We start from the raw sequence: 22852 nt of genomic DNA, 5'->3' as shown, positions 1-22852 counted from the left end.
GATTTACAAACTTTCATAAAGTGTCCAAGCTTACCACACTTGTTGCATGATGAATTCCGGGCGGGACAATATTTTCTCTCGTGGTAGTTGTAACCGCAGAAGTAGCACTTTTTCCGATTCGACGTTGCAACAAAATTCTGAGAGTGCACCATGTTAGTGGCCGAAGTCTCTGAATTTTCTTTGGGGATCGTCACCAGGGGTTCGCACGTTTCCGCAGCAGTAATCGTTGTAGGTAGATTATAAGCCAGCGAGTTCCGATGAGCCGTATCCAGGGCATTTGCTTGGTCGAATGCTGTTTTGAGGTCAAGAGTACTGTTTTCCAGTAAACGTTGTCGTATAATGGGTGATAAAATTCCATTTATGAAGGCGTCTCTACTTGTCTTGAAGAATTTCGACAGCTGCTTCATACGTAGTGCAGTCTTCTATGAACTCAAAAATTTCTGCAGAAACGAAATTGGTCAATAAACGTAGTTTGTTAAATGCCGTGCTGTTCACTTGCGCTTCGTGTTCTATGGTATAGTTCTCAAATGTCTTTTTCCAATGTTTCCAAGATTTTGCAGCAGTGTCCGAGTTCACATCGATTTCTAGTCGAGAAGGCTTGAAAGCATTTATTGTAGACGACATTGATCTTTGTCTCTTAAATTGAACTGAACAGACAGTTGTAAATGTTCGTATTCTTTAATTGCACAGCTTTAAGAGACAAAAAACTAAACTAAGCTGCAACACAAAAAGGTAAAGTTAAACAAAAGCATAAAAGGAAAACTGGTAATCTTAAAATGGTGAATCGTAATCACGCAACTGAAAAGAACTGAGGGACTGAACTGAGAACATAAATGGCGTGATTACGAGATATGCGACGAAGCTACAAGGGGCGTTGATTGATGACTGCGCGGGGCGTTGCATTAATCATTACAAATGTTAAATATATATTGTAGAAAAATTACTTTCAATTATCTTATTTCAAGAATACCTAAAATGTTCGCCTTAGACATGTTTCTGTTGAACTATCCAGGCTAAACTGTCCATGAATAGATTTTAATTCAGTCACACAAAAACATACTGTGTGTTTCAGTTGTTTAAGTGAGAAAATATGCAATATTTTGAGTGATTTTGTGGTATTTTTGTGTGATTTGACCTTTAAATGACCTTCAGATGACCTTGTAGAAGAGGGGTCGGCAACCTTTTGCTAGTCACGGGCCAAATGTCGAGTGTACAACTCTTTGGCGGGCCGGAATTTTCATTAATACTATAATTCACACTCACTTGAGTATACAGTATTACACTACATTGCTGCAATCTCAATCATACCAATCACAAAAAGAGCAAAATTTATGTATTCACATTTCAACAACACAGCATTAATGTGACACTTGATGCTGTTTGCTTTGTGAAAGTTTTGGTGACAAGTCAGATGAAGCAAGAACCAGAACATTTTCAAAATGGGCGTCGGAAATTCGGGATCTTAGCTTGTTCTTCGTGAATTTAATTGTTGAAAACATTTGTTCACATGTGTACGTGCTACCAAACATCAATACTATTTCTTTTGCATTGTTGGTCAAGCTGGGATAAAGAGCCACTTTCAAGAAGGTACTTTTTGTAAAAGTCAAACAGCGATATGCCCTTTGTATGAAATTTTGCTTTCAATTCGTCATTGCATTGCATTTCAATTGAAATTTTTGGATGAAAAGTCCATTTGAAAATTTTCGGGAATGGTATTTGGATCCACACAAAAGGGATTACTGATAAGTGATGAGCCTGAATTTATTTTGTAGAGAACGAATGTCGGCAAAGCGTGAGTATAAATTAACTATTTCTACAAAACTTCTTGTTACCCCGCGCCCCCGCTGTGCGGGAAACCAGCTGACTGCGAGAAGGGAACGAAAGAGGTTAGTTAGGATGCGCGAATCGCCAAATGTACTTGAGTCGATAAATGTATGGATGGTTCGTTGTTAGAGTGCGCCGCGCCAAATGTGCAAAAATGTTTCTCTTGGGGAAACCAAGAAGCAAAGGGATTTTGACAGAAGACAAAGTTTTCTGAATATCCTATGTTTCGAACAGGCCGAAAGTTACCGTGTACCGTCAGTGCAAAATACTTTGCGATCAGGAATAAACGTAAGCTTAGTTTTGAATGAAGAATGGGATGTTTCTTTAGAAGTTATTTCAACACTACACGCGTTAGGTTATGTTCTATTTGAAATGTGATTATTAAGCCGGGCCAGTACTGCAGTGCTGTGGTAGGCTGGTATATCCTATTCAGGCTAGTCTTTCAAGAGCGCCTTTTAGCGTTTTGTTAAGCAGCACATGAGGTTGGTTGAGTTTATTTCATTTTGCAGTCAGAATTGCAGACCTGAATGGAAAGGAATTAACAATTGCAAGAGTGCAGGGTTGTAGTATAGGAAATTCTGACTGCAAAATGAAATAAACCCAACCAACCTCATGTGCATGATGTGATGTAACATGATGTAACAAAAGCTTTGTTTGACTTGAATAGTGGATGATGTAATTATCCCTGCTATCTAGTTTTGATGGCTGGAGCTAGGCTTGTAAACGTTCAATTTATTTGCTTATCGATGTAGGTAAAGAAAAGCGATTACACAGTTCGAAAGAGGAATGTCCTGCCGTGTCAGAAATGTTTTAGTTGTCAAAATTAACCCATCGTACGTCAAGTAATTGCAAAAATTTCAGGCTAGTTTTAGTGCTGGTTTTGCAAGCGTGCATGTGCTTTTTCCTTGCTTCTCGAATGGATAGTAAATTTTTTGTTACTTTTTTGTTAAATGGGCGTTTGATAGTCAGTAAATTGTCCAGGGGCATTATCGAAAAAAGGTTTGGGAAACACTAATCTATCGTAACAAAAATTGTTACCGACGTTGCCCGCGCAACAGCCCCGATTTTTGTTAACTTTAGAAATAAAGATTTCGTGACAAGTTTAACTTTCCGGGTCAGGGTTGGGACATTTTTGTTGCCAATTGTCAATTGCAATGTATTTTAAATTTGCTTCAGAGTTTTTTATAAATATTAATATACCTGTCGGATACAAGCTGCGTTACAACGTTGTATGTTCTCGGAAGTGCATTTTTCAATTAACTTTGCCGGAAAAGCATTTTAGTCAGGCTGTATATTTTAATCAATAAGGTATTATAGCTATAGCATCTGTTTGCGTTTTTAAATTTCCTATGCAATCGAATTAAAAATGAAAAGACCATTCGTTTTATGGTGAGAAATATTTAGTACAAAATCTTCACCTTCACTTAGGAAAGCAAAATTTTCTTACAACAAATGCGTATTTTCCTTCCGCACATCTAATAGCGATAAATAAAGGACTTGATCAGAAGTATGGCGAAAAGTATTGCTCCAAATCCGACCGTTTGATGAATTGTTGATTTTATTTTGTGTTTGGCTGCTTCCTGTGCTATTGCACAAATGCTAGTATAACATCTTGCGCATGTGATTAATTTTGTCATCACAAAGGCCATTAGTACAACCATCAGCTGTATTGTATGAATTGGAAAATATTGATGTTGATGACGTCAGTCGTGTTAATATGTTGTACCAAAATACTAGTTCATAAGATTATTAACTGTGGCACGCGGCATTACTTTGTGTGCAGAAGCTTTGAAACAGAACCTGTCCTTCACCGTGGTTTAGCGATCTCTCTATTGCAAATTAATTCGCTCAAATCGATAAAAGATGAAATTGGTTGATCCAGGTTCGTCCAACCGAAGCGCGTCATCGGGCAAAAGATGACGTCATTTTTAAAAAGCGGCCTCACATTGAATAACTTAAAACAGTTTATTGAGTTTAATTATATATTGCTCTCTTAATTCAAGCGGTGTTATATAACTTGGGCAATATTTAAGCATTATTGTAGTAACCTGACACCGAATAAATGTGCATTATTCGACGGTAGTTAAACCTTCAGTGATATAAGTGTTAAATATTTTTGGCTGTTATTATTAAGCGGCAGGCGAGGTCAGTCGCTACATTGTCTTTCTAGAACAGGGCTTGCGAACCTATTCGCTGTCGCGGGCCACTTTGTCAGTTACATCTGAGTAAGCGGGCCGCACAACTTTAGCAACCAGTAAAAATTTGCGTAACAATTAACATTCAAGCGCAAGTGCTTCATTGGGCAGGTTTTTAGGCAACAAAAAATACCTCGGTTGAGTCGGGCAGTCTATTGAAGACAAACTGCTCCTCTTATAACTCCTCTTATAACTCATAGTTTTTATAGAATTCCTTTTAATCTCTGTGACATTACAAGTCGCTATTATAGCGGTATCGAACACGATTTTACCATAATAAAGTTTTCTGACTCGCAAGTCTTGTTTTTTTGAAAGGATATTCTTCATTACTATAGTTATATAATTTATAATTATGACCCATGCGATGATGCTTAATGTGTAATTGCAGAGGTCATAATTAATTTCATTATTGCTTGAAGTATAAAAGATAGCCTTAACCTTAGCATTTCATATCAAGCGTAGGTTACGGCTTGAGCGTCATCACTTGTCAGCAATTAGAAAAGGTTTCTTAAGAAGTTTCTTTTCTTCATATGTAAGAAGCGTTTCTTTTCTTCATATGACGCCGATTGCTGCGCGGTTTTTTAATGACGTAATACTTTTGATATGGTCACTTGGACGATGTGGTATCCTGCAAGTTCGTGACCAATTTGTCATCACTATCCTAAGGCGCTCGTAATTATTCCACGAATTTCATTCGTTTTTTAGAGATAACACAATTGTTGTTTCTTCAAAGTAATTAAATCATTATTGACGTCACATCGACATTTTAGGAATATTGTAACGTGTATACATGTCCAGGTTGAAAAAGTGTTTGTTCCAATTTCAATTTCTGGAATGTAGATTTTTGCAGAATAAATGGTCAATGTATTTGTCGATGCCGCAATGCATTAAGTTTAATTCAATTTCGTTGCAATTACATTTACTTTTTTGTCATTTTGCTAAAACTATTTGACAATAGTTGCAAAAATGACCGCCCAAACCTGGCTTGGGGCGCTTTTTATCGACGTCATTTTAACAAAAAAGGATCATTCGTCGATCATCCAATAATGGTAACTAGATGCAAGTTTTACGTCACAAAGCGATTTATTCTCACTTTCAACGCTGTCCAGGCTCAGTAAAATCAGTAAGGTCGTGCTGCAAATCAAGCTAAAGCAAGCTTTTAATGGCGCTGCAGGGAGATGAGCTGTCAGAGGGAAAGTCCTTGCTGTTTCGAACAGGGCTGCAGCTGGTTGAAAGACCGAGGTTTGAATAAATAGTGGAAGCTTTTCATAGAGAGCATAATCTTTAGATTAAAGGTTTAATTTCCTTTAATATTTTCCAAGTTATTTCTTTGATAACCGGATGCCGCGCTCCTGTGGATTGTTACAGATAAAAGGCCGCTTATTAACCGATACCACAGCGAGAACCTTCCCCGCTCCGTCGTAACAATAGACTGAATAGAACAAGAGAGAAACGATTCTTGATCTTTGCTTTGTTTTACAGCAGAAGCCAGCGGCTTAGGTTCTCTGTGTAGCCTGACTATGAACACGAGCGGGCGGAATTATTCGGTTTATTTGTTTTATAAAAGGCCTTGGCTAAGAGATGAGCTCTTTGCAGCGATTTTGACCGTGATCGCGTTCTACCTCGTAGTTGCTCTCTCCATCTTCGAAGTTCGTTCCAGGAGGAAAGCGGATCAAGGGAAAAAGAAAGGATTCGGGCAGAAGTTGCATGATTTCTCGTCAAAAGGGTCGCTATGTCTGGTCGCCGTCATTTTCGCTTTCATAAGATGTCTATGCGAACAGATAGAGCTCCGTCTCGGAATAACATCGGACCTCGCGTGCCTCATTTACTTACATCAGCTCGTCGAAGTCTTTCATCTCGCCCTTACCTCCCTCTACCTCATTCTATGGACGCGGCAGTTGAAGATGTACCGGCACCGTGCTCTTCGACATTTGGGATCGCCTTTCTTGCGCGCGATCAGCGTCCTCGTACTCTTCGGCATCCTCGGAACGTCGATAGCATCCGCCGCCAGTTACCTGAGTACGTTCACCATGATCAGTTCCCCGGTGGGATGCGTCTATGATCTCAGCTTCCCCAACGGTGTTCCATCCAGTCTCCCCGGCTATTTGCTCTTTGCTATATCGTTCATCTTCCAATCCTGTCTCCTCGCCCTGCTCGTCTATCCGCTGGCGAAGCACTACCACCTCCAGATCTGCTGCTGCAGGTTCGAGATGCCGCCCAAGCAGAAGAACGTGAAGAAGATGATTATCCGCCTCTGCGTCTGCACCTTGGTCTGCGTCCTCTCCGATCTCGTCTCCTCCGCTTTGCTCATCTTTCTCCACGACGGGACATCCCCCATATTCTTCTGGGCGAACATCTACACGACCAACCTGCTGATCAACATAGTGGCTGTCGTGATCTCCTTCGCGGATTGGAAGAGGCGACTCTTCCCTTGCTTCTCGATCGAGTACGATGGCGTGACGGCGACCGGCATGGGTCCGAGATTTGCATGCAACCGAGATGTCTCGTGTTTTGATGACGTTTGATTTATTGGACCGAATATGCAAGCGTTTGTCTTATATTGAACATCACCTTTTTAGGCGCTCCAATATTTCCATTGCATTATGTTTAACAACTTAGTAAAAATCGCGTGAGTGTTGATTATTATTGTCTTATTAAATCGATTCTCGATGATTTTGCGTTCGTAATCCGATAGTTGCGCATGATTTTTGTGCTTGAGTTGAATGTAGGAATATTTTCATGCAACTCATTTGTACAGAATCTATTTTCTTGTCGCATTATTGAACCCAAAAGATCTCGCACTTTGTTATACTTCGTATGCTTTCGATCCCGGCTGGAGTTTGCAGTGAATGGGAATTTTTGTTGTTTTATTTGTTCGAACAGTAGCAGCAGTAGTTTTAATATTTTCTTTCGGTGATTTCTTCTCTGTTTGATTCCTTTTGAGCGCTTTTAATTCTCAAGGGAATTGCTGAGTCTAAATTTATCTGAGAAAGTCGGCAATTTTGTTACAGAACCCGAGTGAAATTGTTTGTGTTTCTTAAGATATTTCGAATAAAAGTCATTTGTCAGAAACTCAACCACGAACAAATTGTAGCAAGGAGTGAAGGTGACGAGCGGAAAAGTGCCGAGTCATTGCGCAACGTTACCAGTTTGAATGAGTCAGCTACTCTTCCACAAAATCAGAAGTCTAAAGAGTTTGACATTTTTATTGGAATTATTGAATATTCGCTCCAAAACGTGTTTGATTTTAATAAGATCCGTCAGTCACAATTTTCTTTTTAATATATCCTGTCGACCAACCTAATGCCACCACTATGGATTATAAAAAGTGCGTCGTTTTCTTTGGCGATAGATTTAGGTAGCTTGTTTTATTTTGTCCTTGTAAAAAGGGCACTTTGACTCGAATTTCTAGGAATGAAAAGTTCTAATAAACAGCAAATTAAACAGGGAATGCTTGATGTTACTCCAAACCAGCTTGTTGGTGTTTACTTTTCCTGTGGCCTTCAACAAAATATTTTTTATTGCACTTCAATATAACCTCGCAAAAATTGCACCTTAAATCACCCCCGAGAGTTGCATTAAATTCATCAGAAAAATCTCGACAAATCTGTCTAACTTTTGCTGAAGACGATTTAGCTTGCTTAGACATTTTTTTATTACAGAATGTCAGTAGGCTATTCCTAAAATCCAAGCTGTTGATCTTCGAAAAGACCACGTTTATGAAAAGGAAGTGTTTTGTATTTAATTACGTAACAATGAATAAACAATGCACAATTTGCGATGGGGAGTGTAACGAAATTATGTCACGCGTTATTCACAGTATTTTGTATTTTACCGTTTTTGTGAGTTTGTTATCTAGTGCGTTGATTGGTTGCAATTACCGTTGTTTATCTCACGTTTTGTGCACTTTTATCTTATCACTAGTAGGTCGGTTTTGGTTTTGGGTCGTAGAGGCTGTTGAATAAAATGAGTTGATTTCTTGGGTTTTACTGGTGGTGTCGCGGTTCACCGTGAATTTGGAAATTGAGCCTGGCTACACGAAAGAAAAAGTTCTGTTACAGATGCAAAGAAATTTGTTAGCGAGTTACCGCTCGCACCTCCTGAAAGACTTGAATTTTCTTCGTCGACTGTAAACAAAAACATTTGTTTTATGAATCTTCAGATTGATTGTGGTTTACACTTTTCAGTTGAAAAGAATATTGCTTTTCTCTGAATGTTAATATCTTCACTCTTCCATGTTTTGTGGAAACGTCAAACATCAAACGTGGAAATAATGTTTGTTAATCAAACGTGGAAACACAAAATGAAATTAAAAATCTCTGTTTAACCATTTTAACTCTGTCTTCATTTGCGTCGACGAGAGCTTCAGCATCGAAAACAGCTTCAGCATCGTCTCTGGAAAAGAAAAAGCAAAATTTTCACACTTTTTATTTAGAATAATGATATTTATGATATAATTGTTATCATATTGACACAATTGTTACATAATTTAAATAAAAGTTTAATAATGTTTTGCAATATGATGTTTTGGCTGTCGTTTTAGCTCCAAGTCTAGCCCAATATTTTCTATTGTATATCTGAAAATGTATTTGAGCATTTTTTGCCAGTTAAGCAGTTTCTTTTTCCATTGCTGGCGAAATAGTGTTTGTTTTCGCAAGTTTAAAAACGTGGTTTGTGGAAGTATATAAACATTCGAAAAAGTGTTTTAAGTTAACGTCATATTTTTACCTTTACAACTCCAAATTTTTGAATAATTAAAAATATTTCATTTACCCATCTGCTTCATCTGCTTTGCCTTAAACAAAACAAAAATACTGTAAATACATTTTTAATGTAGGCCTAATTGCTTAAAAAAGTTTTAAACCTATGTTAATCAAACGTGGAAATAAGGTTTTTCAAAATTATTTGACGACAAAATGAAATTAAAAATCTCTGTTTAACCATGTCTGTCTTCATTTGCATCGAAGACCGCTTCAGCATCGTCTCTGGAAAAGACAAAGTTAAACTTTCACACTTTTTATTTAGAATAATGATATTTATTACATAATTGTTAAAAATTCACGCATGTTCTGGGATCACTCAGCAGAATGACGCGAAACATTTGATAAATACGGCTTTTTGTAAGTGTTCGCGGTATTATCGTGTTTTTAGTACCTGTCGCGTTTTTATAAATTTCAAAACTTTTCGGCCTATAAGAAACGATTTCAAGGTCACCATCGTGAAGAGGAGTAAATCTTCTTTAAGAATCTGCAATAAAAAATTCACGCATGTTCCGGGATCACTCAGCAGAATGACGCGAAACATTTGATAAATACGGCTTTTTGTAGTGTTGGCGCCTTGTCGGTATTAACGGGTCACATTATCACATACCCAAATTGTATTTTAATTGTGACTTGTGACGAAGGTGTACAACATTCATATATCTTGAAACTCATTCTGTGAGTATGTTTTGTTGTTTTTCTGTTGTCTTGTTGTTTTGTTACTTTCATTTTTTAAGTAAAAATATGCATTTAAATAATTTTTTTAATAGGTTGACTGACAGCTTTGAACTTTGTTTCCTTTTTTTTATTCTTCTTTATGTTGTTTTTTAAAAATAAGATTCGGAAACACTTTTGTTCGTTTGGAAACTATGATTCTGCCAGAATGACAGTGGTGAATTACGGTACAGACAGGCTGACAGATTTTAGTCTGTTTTTTATTGCCCAAGTTACAGTGTCAGTGGTTAGGTAGCGTAAGCTAATTTGTACTAGCCTAGTACCAGTACAAAATTGCGTTACAGTTACCCCAAAATTAGTTTAGCTAACCGCAATCAGCTTTGACTTTGGCATTTAGTAGTAGAAAGATAGCCAAAGTTGTTGGTATTAGTTATAATGTGTCTGTCGCTGAGCACACTTAAAGTATTTATTGCTATTGTGTAACTGTCTGCTTTTAACTCTCATAAAATGTTGAACTCCACATCGGCATCCAAAGCTGTGCAATTGAAAGTAGTTGTGTTAAGACACCGGTTGAGGTGAGTTCATGCTTTTGCTATTTTATTATGTTACTTTGTAATTTTGACGGCAACTGCTGGATGGAAGCAACTGTAAATTATCTGCTATCACTTGTATAATTTAGGTATGGGTATCACAGGGAAAAAAAGTGACTGAATGCGTTCCCAAAAAAGTGGTTATGAATATCCCGGTATTTAGCCACTACCAGCTGGATAAATACAGTCCTTCTTGCGGCTAAATGCTAGTCTGAAACGACAAAATCCTTTCCAATCGTGCTTGGTTATGAATACTTCTTAGAATAAAAGACAGGACAACGTGACACGTACCAAAGAACTAACGCTGGAGATGTCGCCGCTGAATGGTCGCCGACTCTTTAATGTTACAGTGATACTAATTTAACTCATTAAAACGTGGACTGTAATCGCTTATGTCCAAGTGAACAAAACAACAAATAACTTTAACATCAAAACCGGTCTATGTTCATTGAGAAGACAAAAAAATTAGGGACACACCCGCTTATAGGAAACTGAATAAAAAGACAAATGATCCGTTTTTAGTGCAGTAAGAAAGTAAAGTTTCTGAGTGATAACTGATAACATTTTAACAAATTCCTAAAATAGAACTTAAATTTGAGATTTTTACTTCATTTTCATTTTCCTCAATTAGCAGTTTTTGGACACAGCCCAGTCTGGTTGAAAGATATACAATAAAAGTTGTCAAAATTATGCTTGAAATATTTTAAAGTTTCCGAAAAAAAGTATGAGACATATACTTACAACAATCATAACTATGCCAGATGGAGACAAGGTTACAATAAAGACGACCATTATGACAATCAAAGTGCGTATCAAACGCTTGTCACGGTGTCGCATTTTCTGTCGAATCGCTTCCCCAAATCAAATCCGTCGAATCCCCAAATCAAAGCAAGAACAATCTTGTTTGACCTAATTCACTCTCTGCTGTTCTTATGTTTCACCAAAGTCTAGATAGTTATGACATTGCCTGGTTGTTGCAAGTTTTCAATTTGGAAATCTGGGAAAGTCAAAACCCAGCCATGTATCATAATAACTTAATTATAAATGAATTTAATAATAATATCAAATAGCGTTTGGTTGTCTGAAACCCAAGCAATCTTGCCATGTATACTTGACGCGTCACTTAATGTTTAACAAGAACCCCAGTCTCGGAGCAGGTATAGAACATATGTTTGCGACGATATTTCTCATAGATGAAGTAACAACGAAAATGTTTTCCAGGCCAGGTGTTGAGCGCTCACGTGGCCGGTCGGGTTGTGATGAAGAGCTTCTTGAGCGGGATGCCCGAGTGCAAGTTTGGGATAAACGATAAGCTTGTGTTGGATAAAACCTCAAGATCTGGCGACGACCTTGCAAAGAGGTGAGTATCGCGTCAGAGGCCTAACGCTGAAGCTTCTTATTTTTACAAAACAAAAGATTTGAGAAATTTATTCTCCATTGATTAATTATTATTCTTGTTTTGTCTGATGCTCCTTGTCATTAAGTGAGAGATGTAATTTGAAATGGTGATTGCACGCGCGAGTGTTTCCCTCTTCAACTTATGCTCTGTTCATAGTATATACAATATTGGCAATGTACAGTCTTCCATTTCGAGTGATTCCTCTAGTTCGTGACATCGGGCGTTCTAAGATGGAAGTGAAGGTTAGGAACGTTTTCTTGTTTTTGCTTATTATGGCCGCAGTGCAAATCCTTCTGACCAAAGCAGCCATCAGTTAAACTGGTGTATAGCTGGTGATTACGCCATCATTGTGTTTGCACATTGATGTCTGTAAATTTGCAGCCGTGTTGTAACCAAATATGTAAAGTCAGAAGTTTCCTGGTAAACGCTGAAAATCTCGTGTGACTTTTATTGTTGGAGACATCATCGGTAAAAATTTCCCGAATCATTTCAGGTTGTCCTCAAGTCGAGCTTCAAACCGACGCTCCTGGCTCAGAAGATCGAAGTCCGCATCCCGACTCCTCTCAACACCAGCGGGGTGCAGGTTCTCTGCATGAAGGGGAAGGCAAAATACAAAGCGAGTGAGAACGCCATCGTGTGGAAGTAAGTTCCTTGTTTACACTCGCTGCGTCATTTATGAGGGCTTTTTCGGTACATTCAGCCCTCGCAGGAAAACCTTCATATGTTTGTAAATTCACTGATGATCATTATGAGTCAGGACTTTTATAGACTTTCTGTCTTCCACAGAATGAAGCGCATGGCAGGGATGAAAGAGTCTCAGATCAGCGCCGAGATCGAGTTGCTTCCAACTGCCGAGAAGAAGAAATGGTCCTGTCCCCCAATTTCAATGAACTTCGAAGTTAGTTTGCTAACTTTACATTGCATTTGTTTGTCGTGATGGAATAGTTAAACTTGCCGTCTCTCTTGCAACATTTGTACGATATATTTCAAAACGGAGTTATTCTAATTTCCGAGATAACAAGTATCTTTAGTTCAGCTTTAACTTACTCTTATGCTTAGGTTCCATTCGCTCCATCTGGGCTCAAGGTTCGATACTTGAAGGTTTTTGAACCAAAGCTCAACTACAACGACCATGATGTTATAAAGTGGGTGAGATACATCGGAAAAAGTGGCTTGTACGAAATCAGATGTTGACAGAACATTAGCATTTTACTTGGACCAAACAGCGATGGTTCTATGCCTATCTGATAACACTTCACCATCGACGAATATGCCAAATAGTGTAACAGCAAGATATATTCGTATTATCATAAACATAAATTATACTGAAGATTTCCTGTCTCTGCCAATTTTGAAAGCTTGCTTAAAAAATTTCACTTTGTTCCTTTGACTAACTGCAATTGATCTAGCCTAGTAAGTCCCATATTTCTATAATCCATTTATTGTGATACAGTATATTGTCCTGCTAGGTTGGGTATTTTTAGTTTAATTTTATTGAAATTAGTTGACAAAGGATTGTTAACTTGTGGGTTCCACATCATTACCTATATCATTAAACTGTATAGTACGTATCCAATCTACTGTAATCTCATTGTGTTGAACGTAACCAAATCACCAGAAACCAGACCATGCCCTTGCAATGCTTCCTTAAAGTTTATTATTGTCTTACTAATTCCAAATATTCTGCAAATTTAGTTGATTTTGCTTTCAACTGTAGTTCAAGAGTTGCAAGTTTGTGCAATGTCTTATTTTGAAAGTAGGTTAGCATTGGTGTTCTCTTCGCTGGGTGCGGCGTCTAAAATTATGCCCTACAAAAATTATTGCGTTGTATGCACCGATCGATCATTATTGTTATATCTATGCGTGTATGATGTATAAAATAAATAACACAAATCATAATGTTTTGTGTACAGTATACTCTTGACCCTGTAAATGTAATGTCATATTTCAAAAAACCTGAAAGTAACAGTAGAAAGGATACATACAATTTGGTGCACGTTTATTTCAAGCGAACACCGACAGAATTTAAAGAATCAACCGCCCATGAGGGATAACTCAAAAGAGTTTTAAACAATTTCAGAAAATAGTGTTTGATGAACTGGGGGTAGCTATCATTTTTAATTGCTTCTCGAATTGATCTCATTAAGTTAAACTGATACATGACATTATGGATGGAAACCATGTGGCAGGCGCTAGGATGATTTGCTCGAAACAACATGTACAAGTATGCCTTGGTATATGATTTACATGTAGTACAATGGCAGTCCTCTTGTATGGGGGTGAAGTCTTTGGAGCAGGAGACGTTCTTCAAAGATATTTGACCAGTTGGTACTAGAGCACCTCCGAACCTTGCGGCTCGTGTGGGAAAAACGCAATCGAACATATCGCAACCCAAAGCAACACAAACTATAAGATCTGCTGCATAACCAACGCCCATGAGATTTCGTGGTTTATCTTCTGGTAACCCATCGGTGCTGGTGGTCACCATTTTCCAAAAATCATCTTTGCATTCGCCACCGCTTAAACCACCAATAGCAAAACCAGGCACTACCCTGGATGTCATTTCATGGAGGCATTCTTTTCGAAGACTTTCATCCAAACCTCCCTGGATTATAGGAAACAAACATTGGTCTCCGTTCCTCTTGTGAGCTGAAATGCATCTATCAAGCCAGCGGACCGAGCGACGAGTTGCTTCTTTGAATCTTTTGGCATCAGTTTCAGTGCTACTCACCACATCGTCCAGCTGCATGATGATATCAGCTCCAATGGCATTTTGTATTGCAATCGACTTCTCCGGTGAAAGCATCATGATTGATTTGTCTCGTGGGTGTTCAAATTGGACACCTTCTTCCAAAAGTTCCAATAATTTCAAAAGCGAGACCATTTGAAAACCACCACTGTCCGTAAGCAGCGCTCTCAGCCAACCCATAAATTGATGTAGACCGCCTGCTTCTTCTAAAATGTCTTCACCAGGTTGGTTTCCGAGGTGGTACGTATTTCCCAGCATTATCTGGATTCCTATCTTTTCCAGTTGCTTCGTTGTTAAACCTTAAGGTACCTTGTGTTCCAACTGGCATGAAAACTGGAGTATCAACAACATGATGTGGCAAAGACAATTTCCCAACACGCGCTTTTGTTGTACTACATCTTGCTACAACATCCATCGACATGACACCGTACTTCATCTGCGTTAAACTAATAAAAGGTGACTGAAAAAGAGAAAAATGTTAAGTAAAGCTTGTAACTTTTAAACTCGGTAGCAGATTAAGCTATTAATTCTCTCAGGTCTCTTGTATTTTTGCACTCTGACTTGAACGTCTGAATGGAAAGGAGTTAAGTGGTAATAAAATAATGTACGATGTAGTAACTTCTCAATATGGTACATGAGGCTGAGATGGGTGTAGAAACGTAAGAGACTACATTTCTCAAAAGCTAATGGTGATGAGTAGAAATGGGTCCATAACGTTATGTACAGAAAGGGGTTATATGTTGTAGGTGTACAAATTGAGCGGGACTTTCAGAAAGAGGAATCCTCTTTAATAGGCCAGTCCCTGTATTAATTATGTATTAGTGAGTTTATGGTTATTTATGATGACGACACATTTACAACATGCAGTGAGCTACAAACGATTCGCTTGTCAGCTGGAAATTTCACGCAAATGTAAATGAAACGTCTGCGTGAGCATTCATAGCCTGTGACTTCACATTCGCTCACTTGTTGTGAGAAGTCACCACTCATCGTATTGTAGTTGTAACGCTGCTGATGGCAAACGTTACCAGTGAGTAAAGTCAATAAAAGGTCTACGCCAGAGTTGAGGTTGGCAATTTCTAAACGCTCGACCCCCAGTTACTGAACTAGCGTTAAAACATAGCTTTTGGCCAAGTTCCGATTGTCAAACATTTATCGATATTTTCTTATTTCTTGTATAGCATTGCCATAATTTAGAATTGTCCACCAGATCCGCTGAAAACAAGTAGTTATATCAACTCCATTGCACTGATGCAATTTCATTTTCGGGTTCAACCCATAGATATCATATATAAAATAACTAGATATCCAACTTTCGCTGAAAAGTGAAGCAAGCCTGCGATGACACATGCGCCCAAAAGCGTTGGTAGAGAGTGAGACAAAATATAAAAGTCAATTGTAAATTAGTTCTGTATAAGCCAAATTCTATTGAAGTTTTTCGAAAAGCCGAGGTGTTTGCACTGCGCTATCACCGACTGTTTTTGTAAATATTTGTATTTTAGCTATATTATGACGCTTTAGGTTTCGTCACAATGGATAGCTATATTTGACTTAGCTATCGTCTTGATTGGCATACGAGTCCCTCTCACTTCTGACCGTGAAGTTTGATTTTTTGGTTTACATCAATACGTAAATGTTATTTAACGTACACTTACCTATTGATAAATCGCCTGCAAAAATAATGAATACCCCGGCAGCAACAGAATACACTTTTTATTATAGCTTTCAGTCGCCCAACAAATGTAATTCAGGTAATCACGTTTTTAATGCACTCGTTTTTACTGTCTCATCATCAACTCTCTTAGACTCGCAACCCAAACCATCCCCTTTTTTAGCATCAATCTTTTTTTTTGTCCGTTCGTTGTTTTTTTCTTCAAAAGTTGCATCGTCCTGGCCAAGTTTGACCTCTGACGTATTTGTTTTTCAATTTCCGAACCAGTTCAATCAAGGTCTTCACATTATCATTTCTGATGCAGATGTTTTTCTGCACGTAGGCTATGACGTGACACATAGTCACATGGTTTGGTTGTCACATAACTCTCCACCCGAGACCGGAACGTGACGTAGGAACGTTTTTGCAGAGGGAGCGGGCGACCGAAGCAAAAGGTCGAAAGAAACAATGAATGGCACAAGAGAAGAAACATCGCTCTGGAATCAGGGTTCCTTCACGATGTAGATGAACATTTAGGATACAATGTCTGAAACTCAAAAGCATATCGATTAATAATATCACAAACACAAGCAGATAATTACAGGTATAATACATAATTAAGTGGAATATGTTTAAAGTAATAAGACACGACATGATACATATTTGTGGAGTAACGTGAGCTGAGATCACAGCAATATACAAGCATAAGCAAAAGTTTGTACATTACATTAAATTGCTGGACAAGTTCTGGTGAATACTTTCAGCACGATCATTATCAGTAATCTCTTGATGTAGAGGGATTTGCTCCTCTTCAGAAACAATATTATAGCTAGATTGGGGAGTTCGTTTAAAACGAGAAAACTTAGTACAGTATATGTCAATGTCACCAAAAATGGAAAGGCAATTGTGAAAAGCCAGACAGTCCAAATAAAGGTCCAAACAAGTGATAAATAAACAAGATTGACAAAATACCACTGATGACTGGGGATGTAATACTAGAGATCATTTGTAGAAAGGTGTTTTTAAAGGTATTAGAGACAGTATTCTGAATATAGCATAAATCGGCTTGGGAATTAGCTTGGGGTGTGCCGCCAAGAAAAGTGTAAAGCTTATCCCGTATGAGGCGAGGTTAACTGACTGCTTCCAGGATTCCACTGAGATCATCAGGTCCATCAATGTTGCCAGGAAACAAGTTAATGAGCGAAGAGAAATCATGGGTGAACATTGGAGCTTCGACATGCACCAAGGACGGAGTAATGGAATGAGAGTTATTATGACGTATGGTCAGCGTGTAGTTATCGTATACATAGAAATTTCCATCAATAACAAAAGTAACTGTTTTTCCTGGAATGTAATTTTCAACAAAACGCACATCTTTGTGTACAAATGCAAATTGCGCATGCTGGACGTCTAAGTAGATGGCTGAGGACTTCACTAGGGAACAAAGGGCCTATGACGTAGAAAATGTCAGCCAGAAATGATTGGATCTGGCATTCTAAGTAATGGATATCACTCGTCAGGTGATGAATTGTTTCTTTAGTGAGATCTGTTGCTTCATTCAACAAATAAGCTTCTGCAGCGTACATAGAAAAACTATGTAAAGGAATTGCAGTTGTTAAAGAATCCCAAGCAACTTGCAATGTGTTGATGCGATTGCAATTGAAAAGGGACAAGTGTAAGACCACCAGGTGTGCATTTTGCTGTGTCATGGAGGCATATCCTTACCGGTAGAGGACATGTCACCCGTTTGTGGATTGACACACCTAGTGACTTAATTTCAAGACAAAAAAGTTCATTGCGCTTATTGAAATGCATTAAAAGTGTCTCATTGTCGTGCCCTATGCGTTTGTATCGGCAATTTATTTTGCTACTTATGTAGTCCCATATGTAGCAACTTGTGCCCGAAACACAGGAGCCTTGAGTGATTTTTGCAAGAGGACATCGATCCGATTGGACTGCTCATTTTACCTCTCGCATGATCATATACAGCTAAGGATTTAATAAGAATGACGTTGTATATAGTATTAGAAGATTCGGTAGGCCATTTGTAAGTTATAACGTTTCTGGTAGAAGTCGTCCAAGTAATGCCATCGGTCGTCGCTAGTGGTCCGCAGCCAGCTGCGTGTTTTGTTCTTGCCCATTCTGCACATGCAGCGGGACTGGGCGCTTGTTCTATACGCGTTTGCGCATGATGGGTTTTCGCTCCAAAAAAGAAAAATGCAGACTTAACCGTGCTGCTGACAAGGTAACATTTGTGTATCGGGATGTGTACAGTATGGGGTGTGGGAAGGTTTCTTCATAAAATACTCATTGATAATAACATTGCGGTGACAGAGGTTCAGAGAAAGGGATAATATTGCTCCTGGTAATGTCATGAGAATCACATATGAAATAAAATGCATGACTAACGATATCGGTGTGGTTTGCGGATTATTCTGCCTCGTCTAGTAGTGTAGGTATCTGCCGGTAATTCATCAATGTCTTGAGGAATATCACTACTGGGAATATCCTCTTCTGTGTCTGACTCTGAGATATCGATAAAGTCAGTGAGCTGAAACGGAAGATTGGAGTGTAAGTTGTCATTGAGAGTGGAAGGCATTTGCTCCTCTTGTTCAGTATTATGATCATCGAAATCTAGGCCTGGTAAATAAGCTTGCTTTAAACGATCCAAAGAAACATTTTCAGGTTTGTTCTTAATTAATAGAGTGAAATATTTGTCTGTTCGATCTAAGACAAGGAATGGACCATCATAAAAGCGTGAAAGGGGCTTCCTATGCGCATCGTGTCTCACAAAAACGTGAGAACAAGTCCAAAGGTCTTTGTGAACGTACGTTTTAATGGGGTAGGGCTCACGCGGAGGAATGTATCTAAGTTTTTCCATGTCTTTGCTGAGGGTAGTGACATACCTAGACAGGGGAAGGTAATCTTCCGCAGGTGGTTCAAAGAATTCTCCTGGGAGACGAATAGTGGTTCCAAAAGTTAATTCGGCAGGAGAAGTTTGTATATCAGCTTTCATCGTTGCATGTAAGCCGAGTACAACCCAACCAAGGTTGTTTATCCAATCAGAATCTTGTGTGTGAGCTCTAAGAGCTCTCTTCAGTGTTTGTATTTTTCTTTCAACAGCGCCGTCACTACTCGCATGATAAGCTGTGGTATGAATCAGATGAGTGCCCATAAAAGCCGCTAGATCGCGAAAAAGTACGGAGGTAAATTGGGAACCGCGATCAGTTGTTAATTTCATAGGAACACCAAAGTACGAGACCCAATTTAAAATCAATGCATTGGCAACCTCTTTAGCAGTGATATCTCGTAATGGAGCTGCAACCATAAACCTGGTAAATCTATCAGTGATCATCAGAATATAAGAGTAACCGTTACTGGGCGGTAAAGGGCCAAGTATGTCAGCATGAATATGGGAAAACCTTCCATCCGGCTTCTTGAATTGCTGCAAAGGGGTTACGGCATGTCTTTGTATTTTAGATTGTTGACAAGGTATGCATCTTCGAACCCAATCTCTACAATCCAGAAGAAGTTGAGGCCACACATATCGTTGTGAAATTAATTTTTGCGTTGCTTTTATACCACCATGAGAAAGTCCGTGGATTTTATCAAATACCTGTCGACGAAACGACTGCGGCAGAAGGGGCCTAGGCTGACCTGTACTGACATCACATAAGATTGAAATATTCTGATTAGTCATTGGTATCGGACAAAGTTGTAATGACGTATCACCTGAAATCAAATCCTGTAGTGTGGGGTCTGTGAATTGTTCAGCCGCCATTCGCTTAAAATCAAGCGTCGGAGAATCTTCGACAATCCCAGCAATAGTTTGGTATTGTTCTTCAGATTGTTCGTTCTGTTTGTCGTCTGAAACAGGAGAGGCATCTTGAGCTGGATCAGTCACGGGCGAACGCGATAAGAGATCTGCAGTTAGGTTCTGATCTCCAGGTATGTATTGAAAGTCCGCTGTGAATTCTAAAACAAATGACAAGTATCTATACAAACGTGGGGATACTGAGGACAAGTCACGTTTAACCATAGCCACTAAGGGCTTGTGGTCAGTGAAAAGAGCAAAGTCTCTTCCCTCTAAATAATATCGGAAATGACGTACAGCCATCGAAGCTGCCAAAGCTTCTCTCTCAATAGTGCTGTATTTCGATTGGCATTGGTTAAAATTCTTTGAGAAAAATGCAAGTGGCCGCTCAGTGTCGTCAACGATCTGTGTCAGTAAACCACCTGCTGCATGAAGTGAGGCGTCAGTATACAGGCGTGTTGTTGCATTCCTGGCAGGAAAATCTAAAGTCACCGTATGTGCAAGCACGTTTTTAGTCTGGTCAAAGGCTTCATTGGCTTCCGTTGTCCAATTGATGGGCTTCTTTCCTCTTTGACTGGGTTTGATCATCTTGTTTAGTGGTGCTAAAAGGGTTGAGCATTTAGGAATAAACTTGCGATAAAAATTAATCATTCCCAAGAATCTGCGAAGATCTCTCATATTAGTTGGTTTTGTAAAATCAACAATAGCCTTTACCTTCGATTCCAAAGGCTGAACTCCATGTTTAGAAAGTCTATGACCAAGAAATGTTAAAGAATCAGCACCCAATACGCACTTATCTTTATTCACGATCATATCAAACTGCAAAAGCCTATCAAAAACTGCTGTGAGATGGGCTTTGTGATCTTTAGCTGAACTGGAAAAGATAATGATGTCATCACAATATACAAAACAGTTAGATAAACCTTGTAACACATGGTCTATTGCTCGTTGGAAAGTGGCCATAGAATTTCGAAGTCCAAATGGCATTCGTTGGAAGCAATAAGTAGCTCCCTTAAAACTAAAAGCAGTCTTAGGGATATCTTCTGGAGCCACTTTAATTAGCCAATAAGCACTCTTCAAATCAAGGCGAGAATAAATGCAACTCCCAGCCATGTGGTTAACAAAATCAGACAAAAATGGGGTAGAGTAAGTATCCGGTGATGTGATAGCGTTCAAAAAACGATAATCAATACAAAGTCGGAATTCCCCTGGGGTTGACTTCTGTACTAAGACAATATTTGAACGAAATGGGCTTGAGCTGGGAATTATTACACCCAAATCTAACATCCGGTCTAATTCCTTACGAATAATGGCTTCTTTTTCTGGCGAGAAACGAAACATTTTCTGCTTGATTGGTGCAGCTTGGGGATCGGTAACAATATGGTGAGTTACGCCCGGTATTGCACGTTGATAAAATTTAGTGACGTCAAATACTTGAGAATATTTCTGATAAACAAAATCGAACTCAGTACTCGGTGGGCTCTGTTCAGCATCCGTAGAAAAATGCGAAATTTGTGACAAAGAGCTGTCTGGTGTACAATAAGCCGTATTTGAAGCTTTCGTCAAACGCTTAAGAAATATATCCACAAGCAAACGATTGGACGCCAAGAAATCACAGCCAATGAGATTGGACGTAATGTTTTCGGCTACTAAAAATTCCCAATTGAAATCATCCTCTAAACCCAAAGAAATAGTTAAGCATTTCTTTCCAACAACTCTAATAGTAGAGCCATTTATTGCTTGAAGATTGTAATAACTTCCTTTTGTAAAATCAGAGCAATGTCTTGCACACACAAAAGATTTAGGCGATCCGGTATCAATCATGAAATCAAGCTTAGTGTTATTATCATATATGTACGTCAAAGAATTTGATTTTACGCCGCCGATAACTTGTGATGGACCAGTCGGCGGCGCTAGGCGTTTTTTGCCAATGAATCATGCCTCCAACCACAAGGTGATTGACATTTGAAAGCATTTCGGCCATATCTGCTATGATAAAAGCATAAATTGGGAGCATTTAATTTGCGGTTAGGCGGATTAAAATTGCGCCTAGTTCTTTGAGCCGAATCTATGGAACCAGGAAAGAAGCGTGGTCTTTCATTGTTAAAAGCTCTGCCTGAATATTCAGCACCTCGGCTATTAAGAGAAAAATTCGGCCGAAATTGATTGCTGTAAAAGCGGTCACGCTGGGGTGATCGACTCGACCGGCTGGGTCGGGCGAACGGGCGTTGGTTTGTATCAGGCTTATTATTGCTAACATGACGTTGCATTCGCAGCCTTGCGAGTTCGGTTTCTAACATGTCCACACGTTTGGTAAGAACTGCATTCATGGAAGAAAGATTTGAACTGACATTTTGGACGCTGACTTCTGTTGGGTGAGTTTTGTCAGAATGCGACATAATTTCGTCCGCGCGCCAAGCAAGGACATCTAAATCAGCCTCTAAAGAGCCAGCAAGAATTTGACGGCAATGTAATGGCAATTTGTCAAGAAATAACTTTTTCAACAAAGACGTAACAACTGGATTGTCATCAGAAAAGTTTCCAAGTAACTTTTTCATTTGAAATAAAAGTTCGGTAGGTTTTAAGTCACCCAATTGGACATTATACAATAACTGATTTAACCTCTGAGATTCATCAAGTTCGAATTCCTTTAATAACGCTTCCTTCAACGCAGTATATGGCTTATCTTGTGGTTTATGACAAATAATATATTCAACACGAGTCATATGTCTTGAATCTAGCGCACAAAGCACAAGATCATATTTTTCATACTCAGAAATTATTCCGTTCTGTCTAAAGACTCCATCTGCTGATTGAAACCATACGCGCGGGGCGTCTGACCAAAATGGCGGTAAAGAAACTTTAATTCCAACGCGAGGAGGATAATCTAGAGTCGATTGGAAGAAATTGAAATCAGGATTTCGACTGCTAGTAGGATAATCAGTGCCAAATTTTACTCGAGACGTTCGAGACGGTCCAATGCCATTCATAAAAGAGTCAGCTTTAACACTTTCCGAGACTGGCGATGCGCTCGAGGAAGGGGTTAAAGTTACTGAGGTTACTAGGTTAGTATCAGTGGCAATATCGCTCATGTTTAGTGGAACACTTGTTGACATAACGCTCGATTGCGGTAATGTGTTAGGGGAAAAATGACTATCAATAACGTTTTCCAATGGCTTCAGAAAATTCAATTTA

General features: G+C 38.9%; 1 protein-coding gene and 1 pseudogene across 1 annotated transcript; one reads left to right on the top strand and one right to left on the bottom strand.

Moving 5' to 3' along the window:
• Positions 1-11627: 11627 nt before the first annotated feature.
• On the top strand, positions 11628-12761 carry LOC143444268 (AP-2 complex subunit mu-like). Its single transcript, XM_076943454.1, has 4 exons — positions 11628-11685; positions 11937-12085; positions 12230-12341; positions 12503-12761. The coding sequence occupies exons 1-4, from the start codon at positions 11674-11676 to the stop codon at positions 12635-12637; spliced, it is 408 nt and encodes a 135-aa protein (XP_076799569.1). The 5' UTR covers positions 11628-11673; the 3' UTR covers positions 12638-12761.
• Positions 12762-13425: 664 nt separating this feature from the next.
• LOC143444261 (queuine tRNA-ribosyltransferase catalytic subunit 1 pseudogene) lies at positions 13426-15463 on the bottom strand (annotated as a pseudogene).
• Between the last annotated feature and the right edge of the window lie 7389 nt (positions 15464-22852).

The sequence above is a fragment of the Clavelina lepadiformis genome, chromosome 1 (genome assembly GCF_947623445.1).
Source record: "Clavelina lepadiformis chromosome 1, kaClaLepa1.1, whole genome shotgun sequence".
In the NCBI taxonomy this organism is placed as follows: Eukaryota; Metazoa; Chordata; class Ascidiacea; order Aplousobranchia; family Clavelinidae; genus Clavelina; species Clavelina lepadiformis.
Note: the sequence above shows the minus strand (reverse complement) of the source record. Positions and strands in the feature narration are given on the sequence as shown.

What these genes read in the sequence shown, in the direction of transcription:
- LOC143444268 (XM_076943454.1), top strand. An exon ending in GAGAACGCCATCGTGTGGAA is followed by an intron (nt 12,086 to 12,229) that starts GTAAGTTCCTTG and finishes TGTCTTCCACAG; the next exon opens with AATGAAGCGCATGGCAGGGA. An exon ending in CAATTTCAATGAACTTCGAA is followed by an intron (nt 12,342 to 12,502) that starts GTTAGTTTGCTA and finishes TCTTATGCTTAG; the next exon opens with GTTCCATTCGCTCCATCTGG.